The 23,508-nt window shown below is 42.3% G+C and overlaps 1 protein-coding gene across 1 annotated transcript in view; it reads right to left on the bottom strand.

Annotated features, from left to right (window-relative positions):
* Positions 1-23,508, bottom strand: part of Pgm2 (phosphoglucomutase 2) — a 40,216-nt gene that overhangs the window by 5,652 nt on the left and 11,056 nt on the right. Inside the window, exons 3-13 of the mRNA XM_008833221.3 lie at positions 22,361-22,467; positions 18,002-18,086; positions 14,841-14,924; positions 14,556-14,749; positions 11,713-11,902; positions 10,722-10,819; positions 9,777-9,957; positions 9,438-9,531; positions 8,101-8,230; positions 7,050-7,239; positions 1,241-1,374 (exon numbers count right to left, since the gene is read on the bottom strand). Coding sequence (XP_008831443.1) covers positions 1,241-1,374; positions 7,050-7,239; positions 8,101-8,230; positions 9,438-9,531; positions 9,777-9,957; positions 10,722-10,819; positions 11,713-11,902; positions 14,556-14,749; positions 14,841-14,924; positions 18,002-18,086; positions 22,361-22,467 — 1,487 coding nt within the window. The remainder of the gene's footprint in view (positions 1-1,240; positions 1,375-7,049; positions 7,240-8,100; positions 8,231-9,437; positions 9,532-9,776; positions 9,958-10,721; positions 10,820-11,712; positions 11,903-14,555; positions 14,750-14,840; positions 14,925-18,001; positions 18,087-22,360; positions 22,468-23,508) is intronic.

Here is a 23,508-nt window from a genome sequence, read left to right as displayed (position 1 = left end):
CTCTCCTCCCCTTCCCTTCCATTTTGAGACAGGATCTCACTAAGTAACTGCTGGTTAGCCTGGAACTTGCTATGTAGTCTAGTTAGCCTTGAATTCATAGAGCTCTACCCGCTTCTGACCCCTGCCTTGCATGCTGGATTTAAAGGGTTGTGCACCACCATGCCCAGCCGAGCAAGCACATGGCTTCTCTCCCTGGGAGATCTAGCCAAGATCTGAGTACATATTCAAAAGTTCTTTTATTATTATTATTTATTTATTATTTTTATTTTATGTGTATGCATGTATTGCTTGCATGTATGTAAGTACATCCATGTCATGCAATGCCCACAGAGGACAGAAGAGAGCATCAGATCCCATGGAACTGGCATTATAGACAATTGTTAGTTGCCATGTGTTCTGCAAGAACAGTCAGTGTTCTTAACTGCTGAGCCATCTCTGTAGCCCCCATATTCAGAAGTTTTTAATGAATATATGTGGAAGGAATTTTATTATTTATTTATTTATTTATTTATTTATTTATTTATTGGTGTTTTTGAGACAGGGTCTCCCTGTAGCCCCAGCTGTCCTGGAACTTACTATGTAGACCAGGCTGGCCTTGAACTCACAGAGATCTACCTACCTCTGCCTCCCGAGTGCTGGGATTAAAGGTGTGCGCCACCATGCCCGGCCCCGGAATTTTATTTTTTTAGAGACATGGGAAGACAACAGGAACAAAAGTGGAAAATTTATTGGCACTAATCACCAATAAAAATACCCAGAGAAAGGAAGTTTTATTGTTATTACTAAGATTAAGAATGGAATTTCCTCATAAAGAGAAAGGAAGGGGAGCCGTAAATAAGAAGTGACCATGCTTAGCAGTGGGCGTTCAAGTAGGTTTTTACTACTAGAAAATTAGTGTGTGTGTGTGTATGTGTGTGTGTCTGTGTCTGTGTCTGTATCTGTGTGTGTGTGTTGTGTGTATGTGGGTGCCCTCAGAGACAAGAAGAGGACATTAGATACCCTGGAGATGGTGATTGTGAGCTTCCCGATTCTGGCATGTGAACTCAGGTCCTCTGAAAGAGCAGCAAGCCTTAACTGCTGAGCAACCTCTCTACTGCTCAAGTCGTTTTTAATACCATGATAATGCCACAGTTTCTAACTAAGCTGCACATTGGAAAGATGAGAATATTTACTTAACATGAGCAGAACCAACTAGGAAGTGTCTGGAATAAAAGTCACAGCAGCTCCCACCCCACTGTACCTGTTGCCAGGGGGTGCACACAGCTCCGCATAATACTTGATTTTGGGCTCCGTCCCACTGGTCCGCATGGTGGCCACACCTCCGTTAGCAAAGGTGAAAGTGATCATTTGACTGCTCCTACTGGTAGGAAGAACCTAGGAATTAATTCATACATGTTATACACAACATACACTCTTCTGACCTAATGAATATTGTCCCCTGGATAAGCAAGAAAATAAAATACCAAGCAAGTATATTCATTATAAAAGAACATTTTTTTCATGAATGAAATGCTAACAATTTATGAACATTAACTTCACAGACTAGCTTTCATCTCTGTAGATTTATTAAAGTTATCAAAATTTTATTCAAATTAAAACACATCATTTCAAATGATATTCATTTAAATAGATTAATAATGTACTACAAAAAATTAGATGTTTCAATGTTGTAAAGTGAAACTTGCCCATAAAAGGTTCACAAGGGTTTTTAAAAATTAATACAAAACTCTGACAGGTTAACTGTTAACTGTTAACTCCTAGAACTCCACAAAGTTATGAGATGTGTTTTAACAAACATAAACACAAGGGCAAAGAGGAAAAGAGGAGCTAGCAGTTGATGGGGCTATCAACCAATCACAGAAGTCAGAAAGCAGATGGCATTGCAGAACTGGTGTGATGGGACATGTGACAATGGGATTCCAGAACCTAAGGAGAAGGCAGAAGCAGGGAACTGAGCCACTGTGCACTGTGCACCGTGCACCAGCTTTAGAACTAGGAGCACCAGGTATGCCAAGGCCAGTGTGAGGCATGTGTGGAACACTGGGAAGGGTTAGAAAGAATCTACTAAATACTCCTGGATCTTCACTCCTATCTGGAGTCATAGGCCCAACTCTCCTCTGACTGCAGGAGAGGCTTAAATTCTCTGGAGTTTGAGTCAGAAAGGCACAGGTACTGGGAACATCAGGCACCATAGATGGAGGGGGATGGAGAAACAAACAGACATCCCAGGCCTGCCTCTAGCCACACCTCCAGGACCTTCACATGCTAACATCTCTTAGAAAATCAATTAGAGTTAAGCTTCTTTCTAACAGCCCAATAGCTCTAGGTGAAGGTCATTCTTAAAACAGTTCACTTGTTACTCAATATTCCTGAAATGAATCAGGTCATTTGTCTTACACACATACAGAGCTTCCAATCAGTTAAGTATCTAAAAGATAATAAAAGAATTCCAGGTCCCTGAGAAAGACACTGGATTAATGACAAGTCCAAAACAAATAGAAAGAAAAAAAAATTAAAGAAGAACTCGAAGGAAATAAAGACAATATGGGTGAGAAATATTCAATTAAAAAATGTGTGTGTGTGTGTGTGTGTGTGTGCGTGTTTGTGCCTGTTTATGTGTACCAGGTGCATGCAGGTGCCTGCGGAGGCTAAAGGGCATTGGATCCCCTGGAATTGGAGTTATAGGTGGTTGTGGGCTGCCACATGGGGTCCTCTGTAAGAGCAGTAAGCTTTTTTAACCACTGAGCCATCTTTCCATCCCCTAATTATATTTTTAAAAAAGAATCCTTGGGGTTGGAGAGATGGCTCAGTGATTAAGAACACTGGCTGCTCCTGCAGAGGACCTGGGTTTGATTCCCAGCAGCCACACAGCAGCTAACAGTCATCCATAACTCCACTTCCAGGGGATCTGATGCCTTCTTCTGACCTCCGTGGGCATTGTACTACATAGGTGTACTTACATACATGCAGGTAATACATCCATACACAAAATAAAAATAATAAATATTTTTTTAAAAAAGAATCCTTACAAAGATACAGTGCACAGAAAATAACAGGATGCAGTTTTGAAAAAAAAAATCAAGAATAGAACTGAAATCAATAGCCAACAGAAGCATCAAAAGTTAAAAGTTGGGAGTCAGAGAGATGACTCAGTAGTTGAGAACACTGGCTGCTCTTAAAGAAGCCCTGGGTTCATTTCACAGCATCACAGATGACTCGCAACCATCTGTAACTCCAGTCCCGGGGATCCCATGCCCTCTTCTGGCTTCTTTAGGGACCGCATTCATATAGTACACTTACATACATGTAGGCAAAACACCCATTCATATAAAATAATACACTTTAAAAAATGTTCCTAAAGTTAAAAGTTGAGAAAATCCTCCAAAAAGTAGTAGAGATAGACAAGAAGAAAGAAAGTGGAACATGAGTTCTGGAGAGCTAGCATCTAGCTAAGAACTCGTCATAAAAACAACCAACCAGCCCCCTTCCTTGATATATACAGGAAGAAAACAGAGAAGTATTGGAAAGGAGTCCATAGCCCCGAAAGACACACTGTGACTGTCAACTTGATTGGATTGAGTGGTGTCTAGCAGATCTATGAAGCACACTCTGGGTGTGTGTTGGGGACTCCTGCTGTTTTGGGTCGTAGTCTCTCCATGTCTGGATAGCCGCAAGTCGGCCCGGAGCATATTGGAAGAGACTCCTCTTTCAGCGGGGTGCCTCCTACCCTCTTCCTGACTCACCTTTGAAGTGGCCGCCACAGATGCCCTACCAGAAACATGGCCCCTGGCACAGAAACTGCCAGGTTTTTCCTGTGTGATAATCAGGCATTGTCTGACAGCCTGATAGAAGCCCACCGCCACATGTAAATGGGACATCCTAAAAGCACCTATCAACTAAGGCTTTTGCTACTGCCTCCACACTATAAATATCCTGGTTTCCCCCTAATAAATCGGAGGTGAATCACTAAGACCTGGAGCAGAGCTGAATCACTAAGACCTGGAGTGGAGCTGAATCACTAAGACCTGGAGCTGAGCTGAATCACTGAATAAAGGAGCTGTACCACGAGCTGTATCACTGAGTCAGACTGAGCTGTATCCCCGGAGGGGGCTATCCCTTCGTAAACAACCACTCGTGAAGATCTTGCTTTCGCCATTCTTGCACCTCCCCTCATGACCCGGTGGCCGACGGATCACGTACATAGAGGGAGTGCCCGGTAGCTTGGAATGGAACTCGCCTAGAAGCGCAGCGACCCACAGAGTCGCCAGCATCTGGTAGCCACGGAGAGCCAGGGACCTGCACAGCAGGGACCCGAACAGCAACGGTGCGCACAATGGTGCACCCCAGCGGCGCGCGAGAGACCGGCGCCATGCCCAGCAGCTGGTGCTCCGAGATCCCCGCGCGCCCACAGGTGTGTCTGTGAGGATGTTTCCAGAGACAACTTGATCATAAGAACTCTGACCTAATCAATGGTTGAATGTATTGCTGACTTTAATAGACTTCCTGGGAGGAGGTAGAACTGAGGAAGGTAGGGACTAGGAAGTGGGTCACTGGGAGCCTTCAAAGGTATAACGGCTTGGCTCCTTCCTATATTCCACTTACTTCCTGTCTACAATGAAGTGAACAGCTTTCTTCTACATTGCCATGGGCCTAAGAGCAATGGAGCCAGGCAAGCACTGACTGAACCTTCTGAAACAGTGAGCCCAGATAAATCTTTCCTCTTTTAAATTGCTTCTCCCAATTGCCAAAATGCCAGAGAATCTAATTACACCAAGTAATCACAAAATTGAATAAAAAGAACTGTGAATCAACACAGTGTGAAATTTTAGAACATGAAGTTCAGAGAGAAAGTACTAAAATCTTTCCAGAAAGTGAACAAAGCCAGTTGTAAGGTACTGACTATAGTGTTAACATCTCTGTAGGCAGCACACAGTGGCCTCAACTCTGCTAAAAAGATGAACAAGCAGATGCTTAATGTAGTACTATAAAGCAGAGCAATAATGGAGCAATGTGTTCAAAACTCCCAAATTAGTAGACTGTGAGGGCAAAACACATGTTTGGACCTAAAGGCCTCCCCAGGCCAGATTTACTTCCCATTCACACACCTCCCCACCCTCTTCCACCCCAACCCTAAGCAATTAGAAAACATGATCTAGGAAATGAATACAGAAAGAGGAAGCCATGAAGTCAGGAGCAAGGGGCCCAGCTTTGGCAAATGGCATTCCAAGGATGACAGCTGTGCACTGACTCCAGAGAACAGCTGGCTAGTCTGCATGGAAGGCTGAGGAGGGAGGCCAATGGAAACAAACGAGCACACACAGCTGAAACCTGGGAGCATGTGGAAAATGTGCCAGAGAGGCATTGGAAAGATTTGGGAAAACCCAGATGATGGTGGCACAGAAATCCAGGCAAACAGATGAAGAAAGCAATGATCAATGACAGGAAATGCAGTTGTTTATAGAAGTCAGAGAAGCTTCATGAAGAATACACTACTTGAGCTGGAAAGATGGCTCAGTGGTTAAGAGCACTGGCTGCTCTTGCAGAGGACCCAGGTTTGATTCCCAGTGCCCACATGGCAGCTAACAACCATCTGTAACTCCAGTTCCAGGGAATTTGGTGCCCTCTTCTGACCTCCACAGGCATTGCATGACACATGTACACTTATCTACATGCAAGCAATATACTCATACACATAAAATAATAATAATAATAATAATAAAATATTAAAAAAAGAATATGCTACTTAGTAAAGCAGGCCATAGTAATGACTAACCATAATTAAAAAGCTCAGATGTGGTTTGAGGGGGACTTGTGAATGTGGGAAGTGTACACACAGACTCTTTATCTCCATAATGGAGAGTGACTAGGTATAACTCAGGTATGTCAAAACATCGGTGAAAGAGCACATTATTTATAAAGTTGATGGCAAACACTAGGAGAAATAACTGAGAAGACGGTTGGTTATCTCAGCATGGAAATAAGGTATCATAATTCATCATAATCCTTTTCATGCTATTTATCTCTTAGAAATATTTTGTGTGCATATGAAAATAAAACCCAGAAAGGTAAATATCAAAGAAGATGTCTAACTCATCAGGCTATTCCTGCCTTCCTCTTAAACCTTGGCCAGTCAGCATGACTCTTCTGCTACCTCTGGCTCCAAGGGGGATTCACAAGGTGGAGCCAAAGCAAGAGCATGCTTTACAGCTAACAGCCATGTTCAGAGAGAAGGGCAAAATTAACTACAGAAAGGTAGTGGTTCTCCCAGGGTGGTCTAGCATCCATGTCACTAGGAAGCTTGTTAGAAATGCAAATTCTTTGTCTGTACCCCAGACCTACTTCATCAGGAATCCCAGGGTGGATGGGCTTTAGCACTGTTCATTTGCTTGAGATAGAATATCATTATACAACCAATGATGAGAGATGCTGATGAAGAGAAGCTGGATCCAGAGTCTAAAGCCAGACACCACCTTGACTCTTACCTGTCTCAGCACTTCTAAGTAACAATTTCCTTTTGTGTTAAAGGATGGCTCTGTGTGTCATCTATCATCAAATGACTTTGAGATCCCTTTCATTTCTAGCCCATGATGTCTACTTTTCCAAATATTTTATTTATTCTTTCTGCAATGCTAAGACTCTAACCCAGAGCCTTGTGCATGCTAGGCAAATACTCTACTACTGAGTTATATTTCCACTCCCAATTTTCCATGAACTATATAGATTACTCTTTTTAAATTGTTTTAATTTCTTTTTTGTTGTTGGTTTTTTTGTTTGTTTCGTTTTGTTTTTTTGAGACAGGGTCTTCCTGCAGTCCCAGCTAGCCTGGAACTCACTATGTAGACCAGGCTGGCCTCAATCTCACAGAGATCCACTTGCCTCTGCCTCCTGAGTACTGGGATTCAAGGCATGCACCATCATGCCTGGTGGTATTGTACATTTAGAATGATACTTAACCAACTTCAATGAACTATGTGAATAAATAAATCTCCTTTAATTGTAGAAATGGTAAATAAAAAAGAAATTAGTTGATAAAAGTAAACAGGACTTACAGCTTTCTTATCAGGCTGACTGTCATCATAGCCAGTTGTAAGGTCCCTAATTGCAGAGACTTCAAATCTGCCACAAGTTTTGGGATAATTATTCTTCCCATCATAGTTTCTCAGGTTTCCAAATAGTGTTTGAATGGTCCCTTGGTCATGGCAGACAAAATACGAAGCTTTGGTTATATGGTAGCCATACCTGTCAAAACACATTCATGCAGAATGAGTAACAGTCCTGTAGAGTGTACACAGGATATGTGTCAGTACATTCCAAAATAAATAAGACAGGTAACCAACTTCACAGGAGTAAACTAGAATTTAAAAAAGAGGTCCAGAGCTGGAAGCTGGTTCCGTGGATAAGGGTACTTGCTGCCAAGCCTGACAATCTGAGTTCAATACCCATGGCAAAAGGAGAAAACCAACTCCTGCAAGTTGTCCTCTGACCACTACATAAGTGGCATATGTGTGTCCATGCACATACAAACATACATATACATAGACAATAAATGGAAGACCTCACTATGATCCCCAGAACCTATGTAAAAAAGGCTGGGCATGGTGGTGCAGGCTTGTGATCCCAGTGCTGGAGAGACCCAGACAGGAAGATCCCTGGGGCTCTCTGACCAGCCAGCTCTCTCTCTCTCCTCTCCTCTCTCTCTCTCTCTCTCTCTCTCTCTCTCTCTCTCTCTCCTCCCCCCCCCAAAGGATCAGCCTGAATTGGTAAATCACAGTTTTACTGGAACACAGCTACATGGGTTACTTTTTATGCTGTCTCAGCTGTTTCTCATCAGTGGACAGAGCTCAGTACTTGCTACAAAGGCTGACTAGATTATAAATACATTTAAGTCACACTCTTTAAGCCATTTCTGCAATTAACATTTTCATGTGTTAGCATCCACACAACTGCAAATGGTCATTACTAATCAGTGGTGACTCATCATATGGAAAAGAAATAGAATCTATGACCAAAGTAAGAACACTTGAAATAGTAATATTTCATGCACAAGAATAAAAATATTGCTAATATTGCTTAAATCCAGCATAATCAATATAAACTTACTCCACATAGATGGCTTTTAGCTGCTGAGACAAAGACAAATTCTTGGTTGCTAGAAAGCTCGCCAGCTCTGCACTTATGACGGCAGCGCTGACTCCGTCTTTGTCCAGAACGAAGGGGCAGCACATATATCCTGCAGAGACAGTGGCAGACACACCCTCAGTGGTTCCCTTCACTGCACTGGGACAGGCCAGCTGAGTGCAGTGCTGGCCATTATATATCAGAGAGGGCACAGACCCAAGCACGTGCATATTTTTCATTTGCCAGCATATATTTGAGAGTTTAGCTCTGCATGCAGTTCTGTACTGTAGTGCTTATCACAACTGCTTTACACACAGAAGGTCCTGTTTGAGCCCCACTGGATCATGGTGTGTTTAGCCTACATTGAGCTGGAAGTGATGGTATATGGCTATAATCCCAGCACTTGGGAGATGGAGACAGGAAGATCAGGGGTTCAGGGTTATCCTTGGGGGGCTGGAGAGATGGCTCAGCGATTAAGAGCACTGGTTGCTCTTGCAGAGGATCTGGGTTCAGTTCCCAGCCCACATGGTGACTCACAACTGTCCATAACTCCAGTTCTGAGGCTCTGATGCCCTCTTCTGACCTCTGTGGGCATTTCATGGCATGGGTATACTATACATGTAGGCAAAACCACTTATAGACATAAAATAAAATACAGAGGGAGGCAGATCTTTGTGAGTTTGAGGCCAGCCAGGTCTACATAGGGAGTCCCAGGCCAGCTGGGGCTACAGGAGACCCTATCTCAAAAAGACAAATAATAAAATACACCCCCGAATAGTTTTTACTAAGTTAACAACTAAGCAATTCTTGGGCATAAACAACAGAATTTCCTATACCTATGCCTAGCTTTTGCTTCTGCTCATGTATGCTGATAGCTTAGGACAAGGGTTTTTCAGTCATTGTAGTTGGACCTTCAACATCCTTTTCCATAACTCTGAGGACAGTACCTGCCCCCTGGGCAGACTCAGCACACACTCATTAGCACTGTTGGAGGTGGGTGGGCCTTATATTATACCCAAGCCTGGACATTCAACACCATAGCTCCCCAAATATGTGGATGTTTGTGCTGCCAGCAAAATGTCGACTCTGTCAGCTATGTGTGGAAGGCCCAATTATTTGCAAGATACTCCTTTTTGTGGAAAAAATATGAGAAGCTAATTTTGGAGTAGGGAAGCTCAACACTCAGTTGGAAGAAGAGAACCAGGGTTAACCGTGTTCTTGTTTCACTGGGATCTTTTGAACTCAAATCCGAGTCTTTCTCTCACTTATTTATATCTTTTCTATGAACCAATTCTGTGATCCCAATTAATACTTCTTACCAATAGCTTCTTCAAATGCAAATAAGACAGTCTTCCCTTGGTCTATTAGCTGTTTGGTTCTGTTCCCCATCCACTTGAAGCCAGTTAATGTTTCCTAAAGGAATAATTTAAAAGAAAAAGAAATGTCTTGGGGTTGGGGATGTAGCTCAGGTGGTAGAGTGCTTGCCTGGCCCTGGGTTCAGTCCCTAGCACCATATAATCTGGGCATGGTGGTGCATGCCTACAATCCTTGGCTACATATCAAGTTCGTGGGCTATATGAAATTTTGTCTGAAAAAAAAAATAATAAAGGAAAAATGTCTTGGGAAAATGGGAAGTCCAAGTTCCATAAACATCTTACCTCAAAATGAAAGCCCTCCTTCAAGGCAATAGCCCGCAAGATTTTGGAGGAGACAGTGCTGGACAACATGTAAGTATCTTTGAGGGCCCTGCGATCTTGGTTCTTTTCTTTCCAGGAAGTGAAGAGCCACCAGCCCAAGAGGGCCCCCAGCTCGTTGCCTGAGAATACTCTCCACTCACCACTGCAAGAGAAACAAAGCCTTTTCAGCAACCTTCAGGAAGGCATAGAAGCCACTGGCTCAAGACAGCTAGGCAAACAAGGCCTGGCATACTTTCTATAAGACCGTTCTTGTCTTTAAATAATCAGACACAAATGGAGCTCCTACAAACAACTGAGCAGCTTCCACATATCGGCCAGTTCATCCAGACGAATATTAATGTCTTTGAAGGTGGTCTACAATTAGAATGCAGAGATGACAAAGGATACTTTGATTTCCATCTCTGGCAAAGACTATGGTTTGAAAAAGTACCAGACACTCTTATTCTTTGTGTAGGCTTCATGGTCACACATTGTGCCAGTACCCTACTGGTGTTCCTCTGTCTGTTAAACTTAATTCCTCCTTGAAGGACCAGTGCCGTACCACTGGCAAATGCTGATCTGCAAAGCCAGTACCACGCAAAGGACTTTGCCTCTTCAGGGATGGACACACTGTTCATATTAAGAGCAATTATAAAGTAAGGGTAGATCACAAAAAGTCATTTCAATTCCTAACACACATTGGGTTGTTTAACTTTGCATAACATGGGTCAAGGATGTAAATACCTGCTCTTAGGATCAGCACCTTGTCCTGTTAGAGGAACCACCAAAGGTTCAGAGAGATGATTTATAAAACAAATGCAAATTAAATGGAAGCTTTTCCACATGGTCTCAACCTCCCCAGGAATATGTTACTACCAAAGGTGGCATCTTTTATATTTTCCATGACACAGATAAAATTAATTTTACCTGTCTTGCTTTTCTGCCACAGCAAGTCTATCAGCATCTGGGTCATTTGCTAAAACAATTTTTGCCTTGATTTTGTCAGCCAAAGCAAAAGACAAAGTCTGAAAAAGAATACAGAAAATAAAAGATCACTTAAATTATAAACTGAGCATATTTTAGTCTGTAAAAATGTTTGTGTTCTCATGAACTGAAGGACTTTCCCTCAGTGGGAGGCTACAGGATTTTTCTGGAGCTGGTCTTGCTTGTTCAGATTTTATTTTCCTATGTTGGAGGTCAAATAAAGAGAGCTTCAGTATCCATCCCATCTCTACCCTGGGATTGTACAGAAACAGGGCAGAATGTAGTGGGACTGGTATTTCCAGGCACTGTGTATGTTCGACCATGCAAACCAAGACAACCAACTCTCTTAATATCATTACTACCCAACCTTTAGCAATGGTATGTGAACCATAATGTCAACATTCTTTAATGATCATTAAGGAATAAAAATAAAATAGCCCCTCCATTCTATTACTGTTATTTCTTGGCAATAAGGAAACTATAAATTTCATGTAAAGGATAATTTAGATTTCAGTTCTTACATCCTCATGGTAAAAATATCAAGTTTGAAACTTCCTTTAATAAATTAATGATGGAGCTGGAGTGATGATGGCTCAGTGGTTAAGAGGACTGGTTGCTCTTGCAGAGGACCTGGGTTCAATTCCCAGCACCCACATGGTGGCTAACAATCCTCTGTAACTCCAGTTCCAGGGGATCTAACACTCTCATCTGACCTCCATGGACACTGAACAACACAGATGCACTTACATGCATGCAGGCAATACACTCATACACATATAACAAAAGTAATAAATAAAATTTAAAAAATAATGATTATGCAATATATGTTATTTTTAGTGACAGCACAATGAGAACCAATAAAAATATAATTTACTTGATAGCAATAATTTTGACTCTAAAAGGTAGATTTTATTATTTAATAAAATTGGGTTACCAAGACACCTTTACCCTCCTCAGGATTCGGGTATTTGACAGTTGGGAACTCTGGATCTGGATCTTTCTGTTGGGGAACAGCCTCTGGAGGAGCAAGGTCAAATGCCTTAAAAGCCGACTGCACAAACTCATGACCCACACCATGGACAGAGGTATGCACGAACTTCACCTGGGTCTCCTTGTTCACACCCCTAGAGTCAGACAAAGCAGAAAGTGGCAAAGGATACAAACAAGACTCTAAAGTGGAGGATTTACAAAATTTCAAGCAGCCAGAGTCTTCAGAATATAAAAATCCATACAATAAGAATGTGTAATGCGGGGGCTGGAGAGATGATTCAGCTGTTAAAAGCACTGACTGCTCTTATAGAGGACCTGAGTTAAGTTCTCAGAACCTACATGGTGGCTAACAACCATCTGTAACTCCAATTCCAGGGGATCTGATATCCTTTTCTGGCCTCCATAAGTATTGTACAACATGGGTGTACTTACATACATTCAGGGCAAAACACTCATACACACAAAAAAAGAATGTGGGCTGGAGAGATGGCTCAGTGGTCAATTATGAACATCTGCTATTCTTCCAGAGGACTCAGGTTCAATTCCCAGCACCCACATGATGACTAATGACTGTAACTCCAGTTCCGTGGGCTCTGACACTCCCTTCTGGCCTCTGCAAGGCATTGCATGCCTGTGATACACTTACATACATGCAGGCAAAACACTCAAAAACATAAAATAAAAATAATAAATAAAAAGTTTAAAAAAGAATGCATAGACAACTGAATGTCCTAATTTCATTTTAAGAAGAAACAAAACATATTCACATTCCCTAAATCTCCCTATATATTTATCTCCAGTGTACGCACATATACAATTTTGCTCTAGAGCTATCCTCAGCAAATCTGCTTCCACTCACTCTGATTATGTTTCATGGTCCAGCTCTCAGATCTGCAGTGTGATTCAACAAAGACTGGCTCTGTCTCCAGAATGACACCTACAGTTGGGCCCATGGGAGCTGTCTATCTGTGGCATTGCCTGAGCTGGCTCCTGAGCGCCACATACTCTGTATTAGCTTAAAAAATTATTTTCAAAATTTCCTTTTCAGGCCTAGTGAGATGGCTCTGTGGTTTAGGCACCTGCAGCTAAGCCTGATGACATAAGTTTGATCCTGTAACCCTCCTAGCAGGAGAACTGACTCTTGCCGAGTGTCCTCCAAATGCACACTGTGGCATGTGCCCCAAACCCCCCAAATAAATAAATGTGATATTTCATAAACTTGGAATTCTGTTTAGATTGAATAACAATGATAAAAATAAAATGAACAGGATACAGAAAAATAAAAACACAAGATTTTAAAAAATGTCAATGGTGATTTCTAGAAATGTATCAATTTCTTTTGGAAATGAATAAACGAAAAAAGTTTCCTTTAAGAAAATGGTAGTTTAAAACAAGCATATGTGCTGGGCATGGTGCCGCACACCTTTAATCCCAGCACTTGGGAGGCAGAGGCAGGCGGATCTCTGTGAGTTCAAGGCCAGCCTGGTCTACCTAATCAGTTCCAGGACAGCTGGGGCTACAGGGAAACCCTGTCTCAAAACACAAAAACAAACAAAAAAAACAAACAAACAAACAAAAAACCCAAAACCACCACCACCACCACCACCAGCAGCAACAACAACAACAAAATATGTTTGAAAATGTATCTGAAAAAACAGATAGGCAAGATCAAGGAAGATAAATCTGAAAAAAAAAAAACCCCTGTGGCCCAAGGAGACCCGTAGATGGTATGGCCTCTCCCTTCAGACTGTCTCCTCGCTCTACACTGGAGCTGCCAGGCCCAGGTTGACTAACAAATACATTAGATGACTTAGGGATTCAGTTTCTTGCTGGGGGACAATGAGGAACAGAGGGACCTCCAACCTTCTGAAGGACAGCACAGTCACCCTACTCAGCACTTCACTATGAGCACTGTTTGCCCCCGACTGAACAAATGGGTTCAGTGCCTTTAAAAGCAAAGGACCAGGACAATACCAGAAGGCATCCATGAGAAGGCATTCACACTGTATTCCTGCTGGGGGGTTTGAAATATACAATACACACATACACAAGTAGAAGAGAAATATCAGTCATTCCTCTTCAGCACTTTGCAGTTAGGTTTTTGTGTTCAGTGTGTGTGTGTCAGTCAGTGGGTATGGTGTGGGAGTGGTATAGTATGTGTATCTGTGTGTGCAGGTGTGTGCATCCTTGCATGTATGGAGGCCAGAGCAGGACATCAGGTGTCTTGATTGAATGCTGTCCACCCTATTCACTTGAGACAGGGTCTATTGCTCATCCTGGATCTTATGTACATATATGGCCACCCCTGGCTTGTTATGTGGGTGCTAGGAATTCAAACTAACAAGCTCATACTTGTGCAACAAGCACTCTTACCCAGTGAACCATCTCCCCGATCCTACATTTCTTTTTAATGTACACATATAGATGTATACACACATGCTCATATACACACAGCTATATACATATATGTATGATTTTATAACAGGTTAAACTGTGGCCCACGAGGCGGCCACTTGCTCTTGTAATTAAAGCCCCCTTTGTATGGTTCACTGACTGACTGGTGTGGTGTTTGTATTTAACAGCTATACTGAGGGATAAAGACAAGCTCCATGTAACTTACAAAGCCAGAGTCACTATCTGTTCCTTTAAGAAAAACTCGGCAACTCAGTAGCTGGCCTTTTCAACAGATGCAGCTAGAGTCTGCACCAACTAAAGGAAAAGAAGATTAATGGACATTGATAGAATTTGGTTAAATCGTATTAGCTGAAGTGAAGACACAATCATTACCTGTGGAAACAGTATTTCTTAAGGTCTTCAAAGTAGGCCTTACTTATGGAAGCACTGGGGTTATGAAGAAGTGGACTACTGTCAATCAAAGACTCGTCCCAAGCTTGAGGCCAGGGCTCTAGATTTTCTTCAATAGCTTGAGAAATGCCCTTATCATGCGGAGAGATGATCTGTGCTCCATTGTCCCAATAGACCTAGAGAAGCCAGGAATGTATTCAGCAGGTTCGGGGTACTCCTGAACAGCACAGGGATGGGGCACCATAGGAGGAGAGAGCAAGGGGGTACCTTATAGCCATTGTCTTGCTTTGGATTGTGTGAGGCAGTGATCATGATCCCGGCACAGAGTTTCAGATGTGACACTGTATAGGGCTGAACAGATCAGGAGATGGTTCTTAACAAAGATTACACACACCGGAAATGGGAAATGCCTATTGGACATTATTTGTGTCACCTCATTCTCCCTTCATAGCCCTAACATAAACATGCCATTCAGTACTTTTGTGCCCTATCCAAGCAACACCCAGAAGCTACCTCATCTGTGGTTTTGGCCTGATCTGTTTCAGTTACTTATGGTCCAGAGAGTAATATTTGTCTTAACTCTTTCAACAGGGGCCACATACATAACTTCATGAGAGCATATGGCTGTAATTGTTCAGTTATTATTACTTTTATTAATCTTATTTTATAATTAAAAAATTATATTGGACTTATTTATGTTTATTTTATGAGTATGAATGTTTTGACTGCATGTATGTTAAGTGTACCCATGCACACAATGCCTGTGGATGCCAGAAGGGGGCATCAGATCCCCAGAAGTTCGAGTTATGGATGGTTGTTAACCGCCATTAAGTGTTCTGGAAACCGAACCTGGGTCCTCTGCAAGAGCAACCAGTTCTCTTAACCACTGAGCCATCTCTCCAGCCCCAAGCTCTTAATCTTTTATGTGCCTAACTTGTAAGTTAAACTTTCATAAGTATGAACGCAGGCTATATAAGCTTTTATATTTCCACAGCTTCAGGCTTCCACTGGGTCTTAGAATGCAATGCCCCTGTATAAGTGATGACTACTATATTCTTACTATCCTTGGAACTAACTGGCTTCCCAAAGTTCCAGAATGTTCACCATCCTCAGAAAACAATGAATCACTTCCTAGCTGATCCTTCCTTCTACCTTCTTTTTGGATGAGCTAGAAAACTCTCCAAACAAAAAGATGGGCGAAGTATCCACTCCCCATCCATTCAAAGCTTTTGCTCAGGACTCAAGCTGAAATGTAGCTTATCCTCTGCAACTTACTCCCTTCTCCTCCTCATTTTTGTTTTAAAGGAAAAGTTGAAAAAAAAAAAAAAAGAGTTGTGCACTTGTCCAGGTTGTTCCTCATGTCCCACCGGGTTAATATCTTTTCTGACATTTCAACTTAGCTTCCATCATTACAAGATGACCTGCCAAAATGGAGGAGGCAGCTTTGCATCATTCCCGCCATGGCTGCAGATGAGATTTCTACACAAGTAGCCTGAGATTTGCACCATTGGCTCCTCTCTACCTTCCCACCACAGCTTTCCCTTGGAGGGTAACATCACATCTTTGAGTGTATATCCTGGTACAAAAGAAGGGGCAGAGCCAGTTAGGTGTGGTGGCTTCCATCTGAAATCCCAGCACCTTGGTGGCAGAGGCAAGCTTGAGGCCTGGTCTATACAGTGAGTTCCAGGCCAGCTAGGGCTACATAGCAAGACCCTGTTTCATAAAAGAGGGCAGAATCACCCCATAGTGTGGGAAGATGATCGGGAGACACTCATTTAGTCCAGCTCTCCTACTGTAATAAAGGCTGATTAAAACTTAGGTTGTACTGAAGATAATTAGGATGCAATGTTCCCATCAAATAATGAAATCTGAACTGCACAGGCTGTGATGTCAAGTGCTGCTAGGTTAGGGACACCCAGTGAGATGCTGCAACTGGTGTCATTACACTGGGGACAGCAAACACAAAGCCAGCACGACTTCCTTCTGCGTCAACACACTCTCATTTCTACTTGGGGGAAGGAACCATACTAGATAATGTTTTATTAAAACACACTTTCAGCATCAGGCCCTGTTCTTAACAGCTAGGTCCACTAAAATATGACAGCTCTCACAGTCCCTAGTGGCCTTTGCTTTACTTTCTGTTTCATTAAGGACTTGATAAAACTCAAGTCAGGAACAATATTGGAAATGAAACAGGTATTTAAAGCTGGCACAGCAGCTTGTCAAAAATACCATAAGATAGTGTTTGAGTGGATTCAGATTTAGACTCAGGAAATTTCCCAATTGTGATAACTACAGACGTGAAATGGGGAGAAAGAGCGTCCCCTAAAGGGTTCTTAGTCTCATTCATAAAAGAATTTAAGAATCGACCAAACAGAAGCTTTAGGACAATATTATTGGAATTTTAAGGAAAATTCCCAGGACATATGAGCTGTTAATCTCACTAGCTGCCTTGAGGAGGAGAATGGAGGAGAGAAGGAAAGAAAGTCATGAAGCCATGCAGGTTTAGAGCCTGTATGGAGGTCAGACACATGGCTGACGGGCAGCAACATGGCTGGGAGAAGGAAACTTTGGAGAAACAGTGAAGAAATACAAGATGCTAGGGCAGCCCAAAGCATTAAGGAAAGCATGTCTAGAAAAGGAATAAGAAGAAAAGGAGAGATTATGCCTTTCTGAATTCTTCAGAAAAGCAGGCAGACTCACAGAGATGTTTGTGTCTACGTGTCTGTGGCCGGTGCAGAAGCACTGCTCTGGGAGGTGAGATTCCAGGCAGGAAAAGTTTACCATCTCATTAACGCACTAGGTATTTGGCCCATCTATTTAGCATAACTAGGTAACCTCCCTTCCTAGGGGTGGTCCTATAACCAGGTGATTGACCAGTGAGACTGGAAAGGTAGGTCTTCCAACAGACAGACTTCAGAGTCTTGACCAGTAAATTTTTTTTGGTCTTTTTAGGTCTGCTTCCTAAGTGCTGGGATTAAAGGCCTGCACCATCACACCTGGTCTTTGACCAGTTGATCTTATGGAGCTATTTGCTATTCTAACAGATCTACCTACCAAATTAAAAAATAAACAAACATTTGCTAATTTGCTAAAAGAGTCATAGAATGCCCAGGAAAATTATACCTTTTTTTTTTGTTGTTTTTCAGTGCTGGGGATTGAACTTAGCCCTTGTATGTGCTACTACTGAGTTAGGCCCCAGCTTTGAATATTATACTTAAAAAACCAATTCTGAATCAAATGTCGCATACCAGAAATGTATCACTAGGATGTGGGTGAAGCTTCCCTGCAGACAGGAACTAGCCCAACAAACACCATGGAGCGCTCTTTCACCGAAATACCTGAATCCAATAGTATCAAAGCCCATAAAACTCACCAAGTCCCATTCATGCTATGACAAGAAGTTAGAAAAGGAAATGGTGATTTACCACAAAAGGGGTCGGGGTGATGTCAGAGAAGAGGTGCACCGGAATCCTCTGGCTGATAAATGTGGTTGCAGCCAGTCGGGCAAACCTAGAAATACAATGACAGGAAGAAAAGGAGAATCAAGTGTCAGGCTGTGGGTGACAGAAAGAAGCAAACAAACTTTCACCCTGGGAACGAACTCAGGGTCTCATGCATGCCAGGCAAGCACTCTTGCAACTGAGCTACATCCCCAGCTCCATTCAACACTTCTTGAGGTTCATACCGAATCAGAGAAGGAACACATTTCTTTCTTTTTTTTTTGGGGGGGGGGTCTTTTTGAGACAGGGTCTCCCTGTAGCCCCAGCTGTCTTGGAACTCACTATGTAGACCAGGCTGGCCTTGGACTCACAGAGATCCGCCTGCCTCTGCCTCCTGAGTGCTGGGATTAAAGGCATGCACCACCAAGCCCGGCGAACACATTTCTTACAAATGTTCACATTGACATAGACATCAGGACATCAGGACCAAGGATAGTCAGAGTCATCTCATGCCACCCTCTGTGTATTATAAAAGTCCAGGCACCTCACCGTGCCACATGTCCAATGGCCACTGAGCATCTGAGCCAGGCCTGCATTAAAGTCCTTCAACTCTGTCCATCTCAGCTTACTTCAGTGGCTCTTGCTCGGGCATTACCCCTCACAGGGTATATTCAGTTGTCACCCTCAGGGGAGGAGATGTGCTACTGGCAATTGATGGGAAGAGGCCAAGGATGCTGCTAAACACCCTGCAATGCACAGGCAGTCCCCCACAACAAAGAACTGTCTAGCTGGTGTGACATCACACATCAGTATGCAGAGGCTAAGGTGCCATAGTCTATACCTATCACAATACAGCACAAACTCTAACTGGGTGTGTTTTGTTTGTTTATTTATTTTGGAAACAGGGTCTCACTATGCAGCCCTGGCTGGCCTAGAACTCACTATGTAGACCAGGCTAGCATTGAATTCACAGAGAATTCTGCCTCTGCCTCCTGAGTACTGAGATTAAAGGTGAGCACCATACCTGGCATAGGTGCTGTTTTGAAATAGAAGATAGATTGGTATGTGCATGCATGTGTCCACACACACACACACACACACACACACACACACACACACACATGAGATCTTGTTCTAATTAGCCTTTAAAAAGATTTTAAGTCTTTGACATTTTTTTCTGGCTCTTAGCAGAGTGTAGAACACATCATGTAATCTTTCTTCATTATTGGAATAAGGTACTCTATGAGCCATTTACTTCCAAATAACCACGATACCAGCCTGAATGTATTACTCATTCTCTCTCCAAATATTTCTCTCTCCTTTTTCATTTTTACGTGGGGCGGGGTGGCGGGGACATGTACCATGGTATATGTGGTAGTCAGAGGACATCTTGCAGGAGTTAATTCTCTTTCCACCCGGGGATCCAACTCAGGTCCTCAGGCTTGGTGGCAAGCACCCTCACCCACTGAGCCACCCTGCCAGCCACTGAGCACCAGTTTCGTTAAACACTATTCTGGGAGGCAGCAGGGACACAAAGAGGAGACCTCCGCACTTAAACAATAAGAGTTCCCGCCATTAATAATAATACAAAGCAATCTGACAGGTGAAAAAAAAAGTCTCTATATAGTAGAAAGTGATTTAAAAAAAATAGAACAAAATGCACCAAAATAATTTTAACAAAAGTATTAATAAAATCCAAACTCTATTCATTATAAGGCACAAAGTCAATTTCACATTTGTGACATTTCATCATGTCTTTAAGTGGATATCCAAGGCCACATCCCAAAGTTATCAATGGAGACAATACACACACACACACACACACACACACAGAGAGAGACACACGCGCGCGCGCACATGACATACATGATGAACAAATACCAAATATATTCAGTGTGTTTCTGTCTATGCTTAATAATTGTTGCTTATGTTCCCATCAGATACTTAAAATTAGCAGACTGAGAGACAAATAAATATTCCATTACTTAAAAATTTGTGACTGTAATACTTTTGTCTTCAGGAAAATTTATTTATTCATGATGAATGTGTTGCCATGTATTGGCTTAATATTTATATTATGACCTCCAGATGTCTTGTGTTTTGTTTGTGATAGAGCAGCCCTGAGCATCACTCTACCCAGCTCCAGCAGAGGGAGGAACCATAAACCCAAACAGCATTGGGAATGTCAGTTACTTGAAGCAAATGACATGACTCCAAGGGCAGAGCAAGGAGTATCTGTACTTGAAATGGCAGTGGTAGCAGATCTGAAAAGCAGCGGCATCAGCCACACAAACACATGCACTGTATGGAGGGTACTGTGATATCCCCACACTCAGGGTGTGCTTGTCATCCAATTTTAAAAGCACATTCACCACTGCAAACCAACAAGCTGATCCCTGGTCTAGTCTATGTCCCTCTTCTGCACATGCAGCTCACATGCACTCTTCCCCAGAGCTACAGCTTCTCTTCAGCTTCACTGACAAGAGTCACAGTTTTGAGCCTGCAAAGATAAAGAGCAAGATCCTTGTGCCCTTCTGAGCGCAGTCTGGGGAGGACGACATCAGAACTCTCCCCTGGCCCCACTCCCTTCTCCATGGCCACACGTTTGTCCTATCAATGCTTCTGTCACACTGGATGCTCCTGATGGGCCCAGAGGAGAGTCTATGAACTCATCTAGCACTGTAAAGCTGATGAGGCTGTTTGTTAATAATAAATAGCTGCGTGTTTTTCCAACATAAGGAATGATTGCTATACTCTGAATGATTAAAAATCACAATTATAAGGGAGTTTTCAAGTAACAATGAAGATTATAGACCATGCTTATGAGCAGGGATTAGTAAATTACAACTTATTTTGTAAATAAAGTTTTATTGGAACATGTTCATGTCCCCTCATCTGCATATTGTCTGTAGAAGTTTTGTGCTCTCTGCTCACCCAGCAGAGCTGACTAGTCATGAGGGACACTGCATAATACAAAATAAGCCCTTTAGAGAAAAGAAAATCTTCTGACCCTCACTGCCAACCCTGTTATGTTTAAGACATCTACACAAGGGACCCATCAGTCTGGGAATGTTACAGAGCCACAGCCTGAAAAGGGTGTGTAAGAAAGGGAGGAGCTGTAAAGCCCAAGAACAGTGGGGAAGAACTTACACTGAAGCAGGTGAGAGACTAGTTTAGCAATTTCTTTCCTTTGGTAAGTATTATATTTTAAACACCTAAATACCTATTTTCTTAACTCAAATATAAAATAAAAAAATTAAGAGCTATAAACAGAATTCAACCAATCATTTTTAGGACTTAGCAATTATGTATTTAGAGTCACATTATTAAGAAAGGGGGCTGGACAGATGACTTATCGTAAGAGCACTTTCTGCTTGTAGGAATGACTTATACAATGGACATAATCTGGACTAATGACTTTTAGTGAACCTTGGCAAACTCACTGAATCATGTGCTCTTGTGACCTGGGCACCTAATCTTGTCTCCTGGGAAACTCAATTTACTATTCTGCCCCAAGATAGGGAATGAATGTGGGTGTGCTTGATAAACTATCCAAGCCCTGAAATGCAGCAAGCCCATCTTCATTGAAAACATAATGACTGAGAAAGGATACTTGATATTTGTGTGTATGAGATACTCTAGAACTAGGGATTGAAAAGGCAAGATAAGGGTGGAGGGTGGATTGTAGCTTGTACTTCCCCAATTGAAGCTGCAGAAACCATTTGAATAAAATGAGGGTGAGGCCTGACTGGAGGAAAGAGTTCCAAAGACAGCTCCAGCAGCACAGTTCCAGAAGACAGTTCCAAGAGACATCTTGGGTATCCTCTGAGATAATAAAATTTTTTTTTTTTTTTTTTTTTTTTTTTGTCTTTTTGAGTCAGGGTCTCTCCTGTAGCCCCAGCTGGCCTGAAATTTGGCTATGAAGACCAGGCTAGCCTTGATCTCAGAAATACACTTTCTTCTGCCTCCCAAGTGCTGGGATTAAAGGTATGCACCACCACACCATGCTCTGGGCCCACTCTTAAAAACTAAGAGTCAACTGCTTTATTCAGGTAATTGTAATGCTGGCATAATAATGCCACAATTGCTGAGGTGACTTACAACCACCTATGGCTCCAGAGGCTCTGACTCCCTCTTCTGGCCTCTACAGGTATCTACACACACATGCACATACATAGACACTGACCCATACAGATACACATAACTTTTAAGACTCTTAAAAGTTTTTAAAAGGTCAAGTTATGGAAATGATAATTAAAATAAAAGCATAAAATCAATTACCAAAAAATCATTTTCTGAAGTGTGTCTGGTTGTACCCCCAGTATTCCCCACAGATCTGCTTACCTTCTACTGCAACCTCCACTGGGGGGGTGAGCTCGTGCGTCAAAGCTGATCACAACACCCCTCTGCTTCAGGTCACTAAACTGCTGTTCCAGGTACCTGCAAAATCCCTGAAATATTCCAGAATTTAATTAAACAGACTGAACAAGACGCTGATAGCTTTCTTTACCATCTATGCTACATCAGGTGCTGTGCTGGGCAGCTAGAATTTATTATCCCTAGGTCCAGATCAGCTTGCTATGAAATTCCATTTTATTGATGGGAACACAGGGAAGAGTACAGACCTTCCCAGTTTGAGTAACAAAGCCTGGTTTGTATCCATGTCTGGTGAGAGGTGGTTCAGTATGTGGGTAAAAAATATATGTTGTGCTGGGCGTGGTGGTGCACGCCTATAATCCCAGCACTCAGGAGGCAGAAGCAGGCAGATCTCTGTGAGTTCAAGGCCAGCCTGGTCTACATAGTAAGTTCCAGGACAGCTGGGCCTACAGGAAGACCCTGTCTCAAAAAAGACCCAAAAAAAATTATATATGTTGTAGGGCCAGAAATGGAATTGAACTCCACTCTGTCACCTATAAGCAAAAGACAAGCTCTTCAGTTTCCTGATGCCATAGTTTTCTCTTCTGTAAAACATTGACATCAATAATACATAGCCTATATAGCTTTTATGAGACTAAAATGAGGGCTGGAGAGATGGCTCAGCAGTTACGGCTGTTTTTACAGAAGACCGAGGTTCAAATCCCATCACCCATGTGGCAGCCAACAACTATCCATGCCTCTAGTTCCAGGGGCTCTGACAGCCTCTTCTGTACTCTGCCAGCATTGTGTGACATATGTGTGCTACATACATGCAGGCAATACATGCATACACATAAAATAAAAATAAATAAAAATTTAAAAGTATGTAATTATGAGACATAATAGCATTAACAAATAAATTTTCCATCTGTTGTGAGACTTCTTTTCCTGGGGGTGCTAAGCAAGGCTTATTCCCTTTGAAGATTCTATTGTCGAGCCAATGTTTGATTAAAGTTTTACTGGGGAACCAATGAGTTTATGGAGCTTACTTACTGAGATAACTGAGGGGTTACTGATGTGTATGTACGACCTGAGGGTATGCACACTGGAAAGCCTTTACCCAGCATGGGTCATGC

This window comes from Nannospalax galili, unplaced genomic scaffold (genome assembly GCF_000622305.1).
Source record: "Nannospalax galili isolate Female #2095 unplaced genomic scaffold, S.galili_v1.0 scaffold236, whole genome shotgun sequence".
Taxonomy (NCBI): Eukaryota; Metazoa; Chordata; class Mammalia; order Rodentia; family Spalacidae; genus Nannospalax; species Nannospalax galili.
This window is presented reverse-complemented; position numbering and strand designations above follow the sequence as displayed.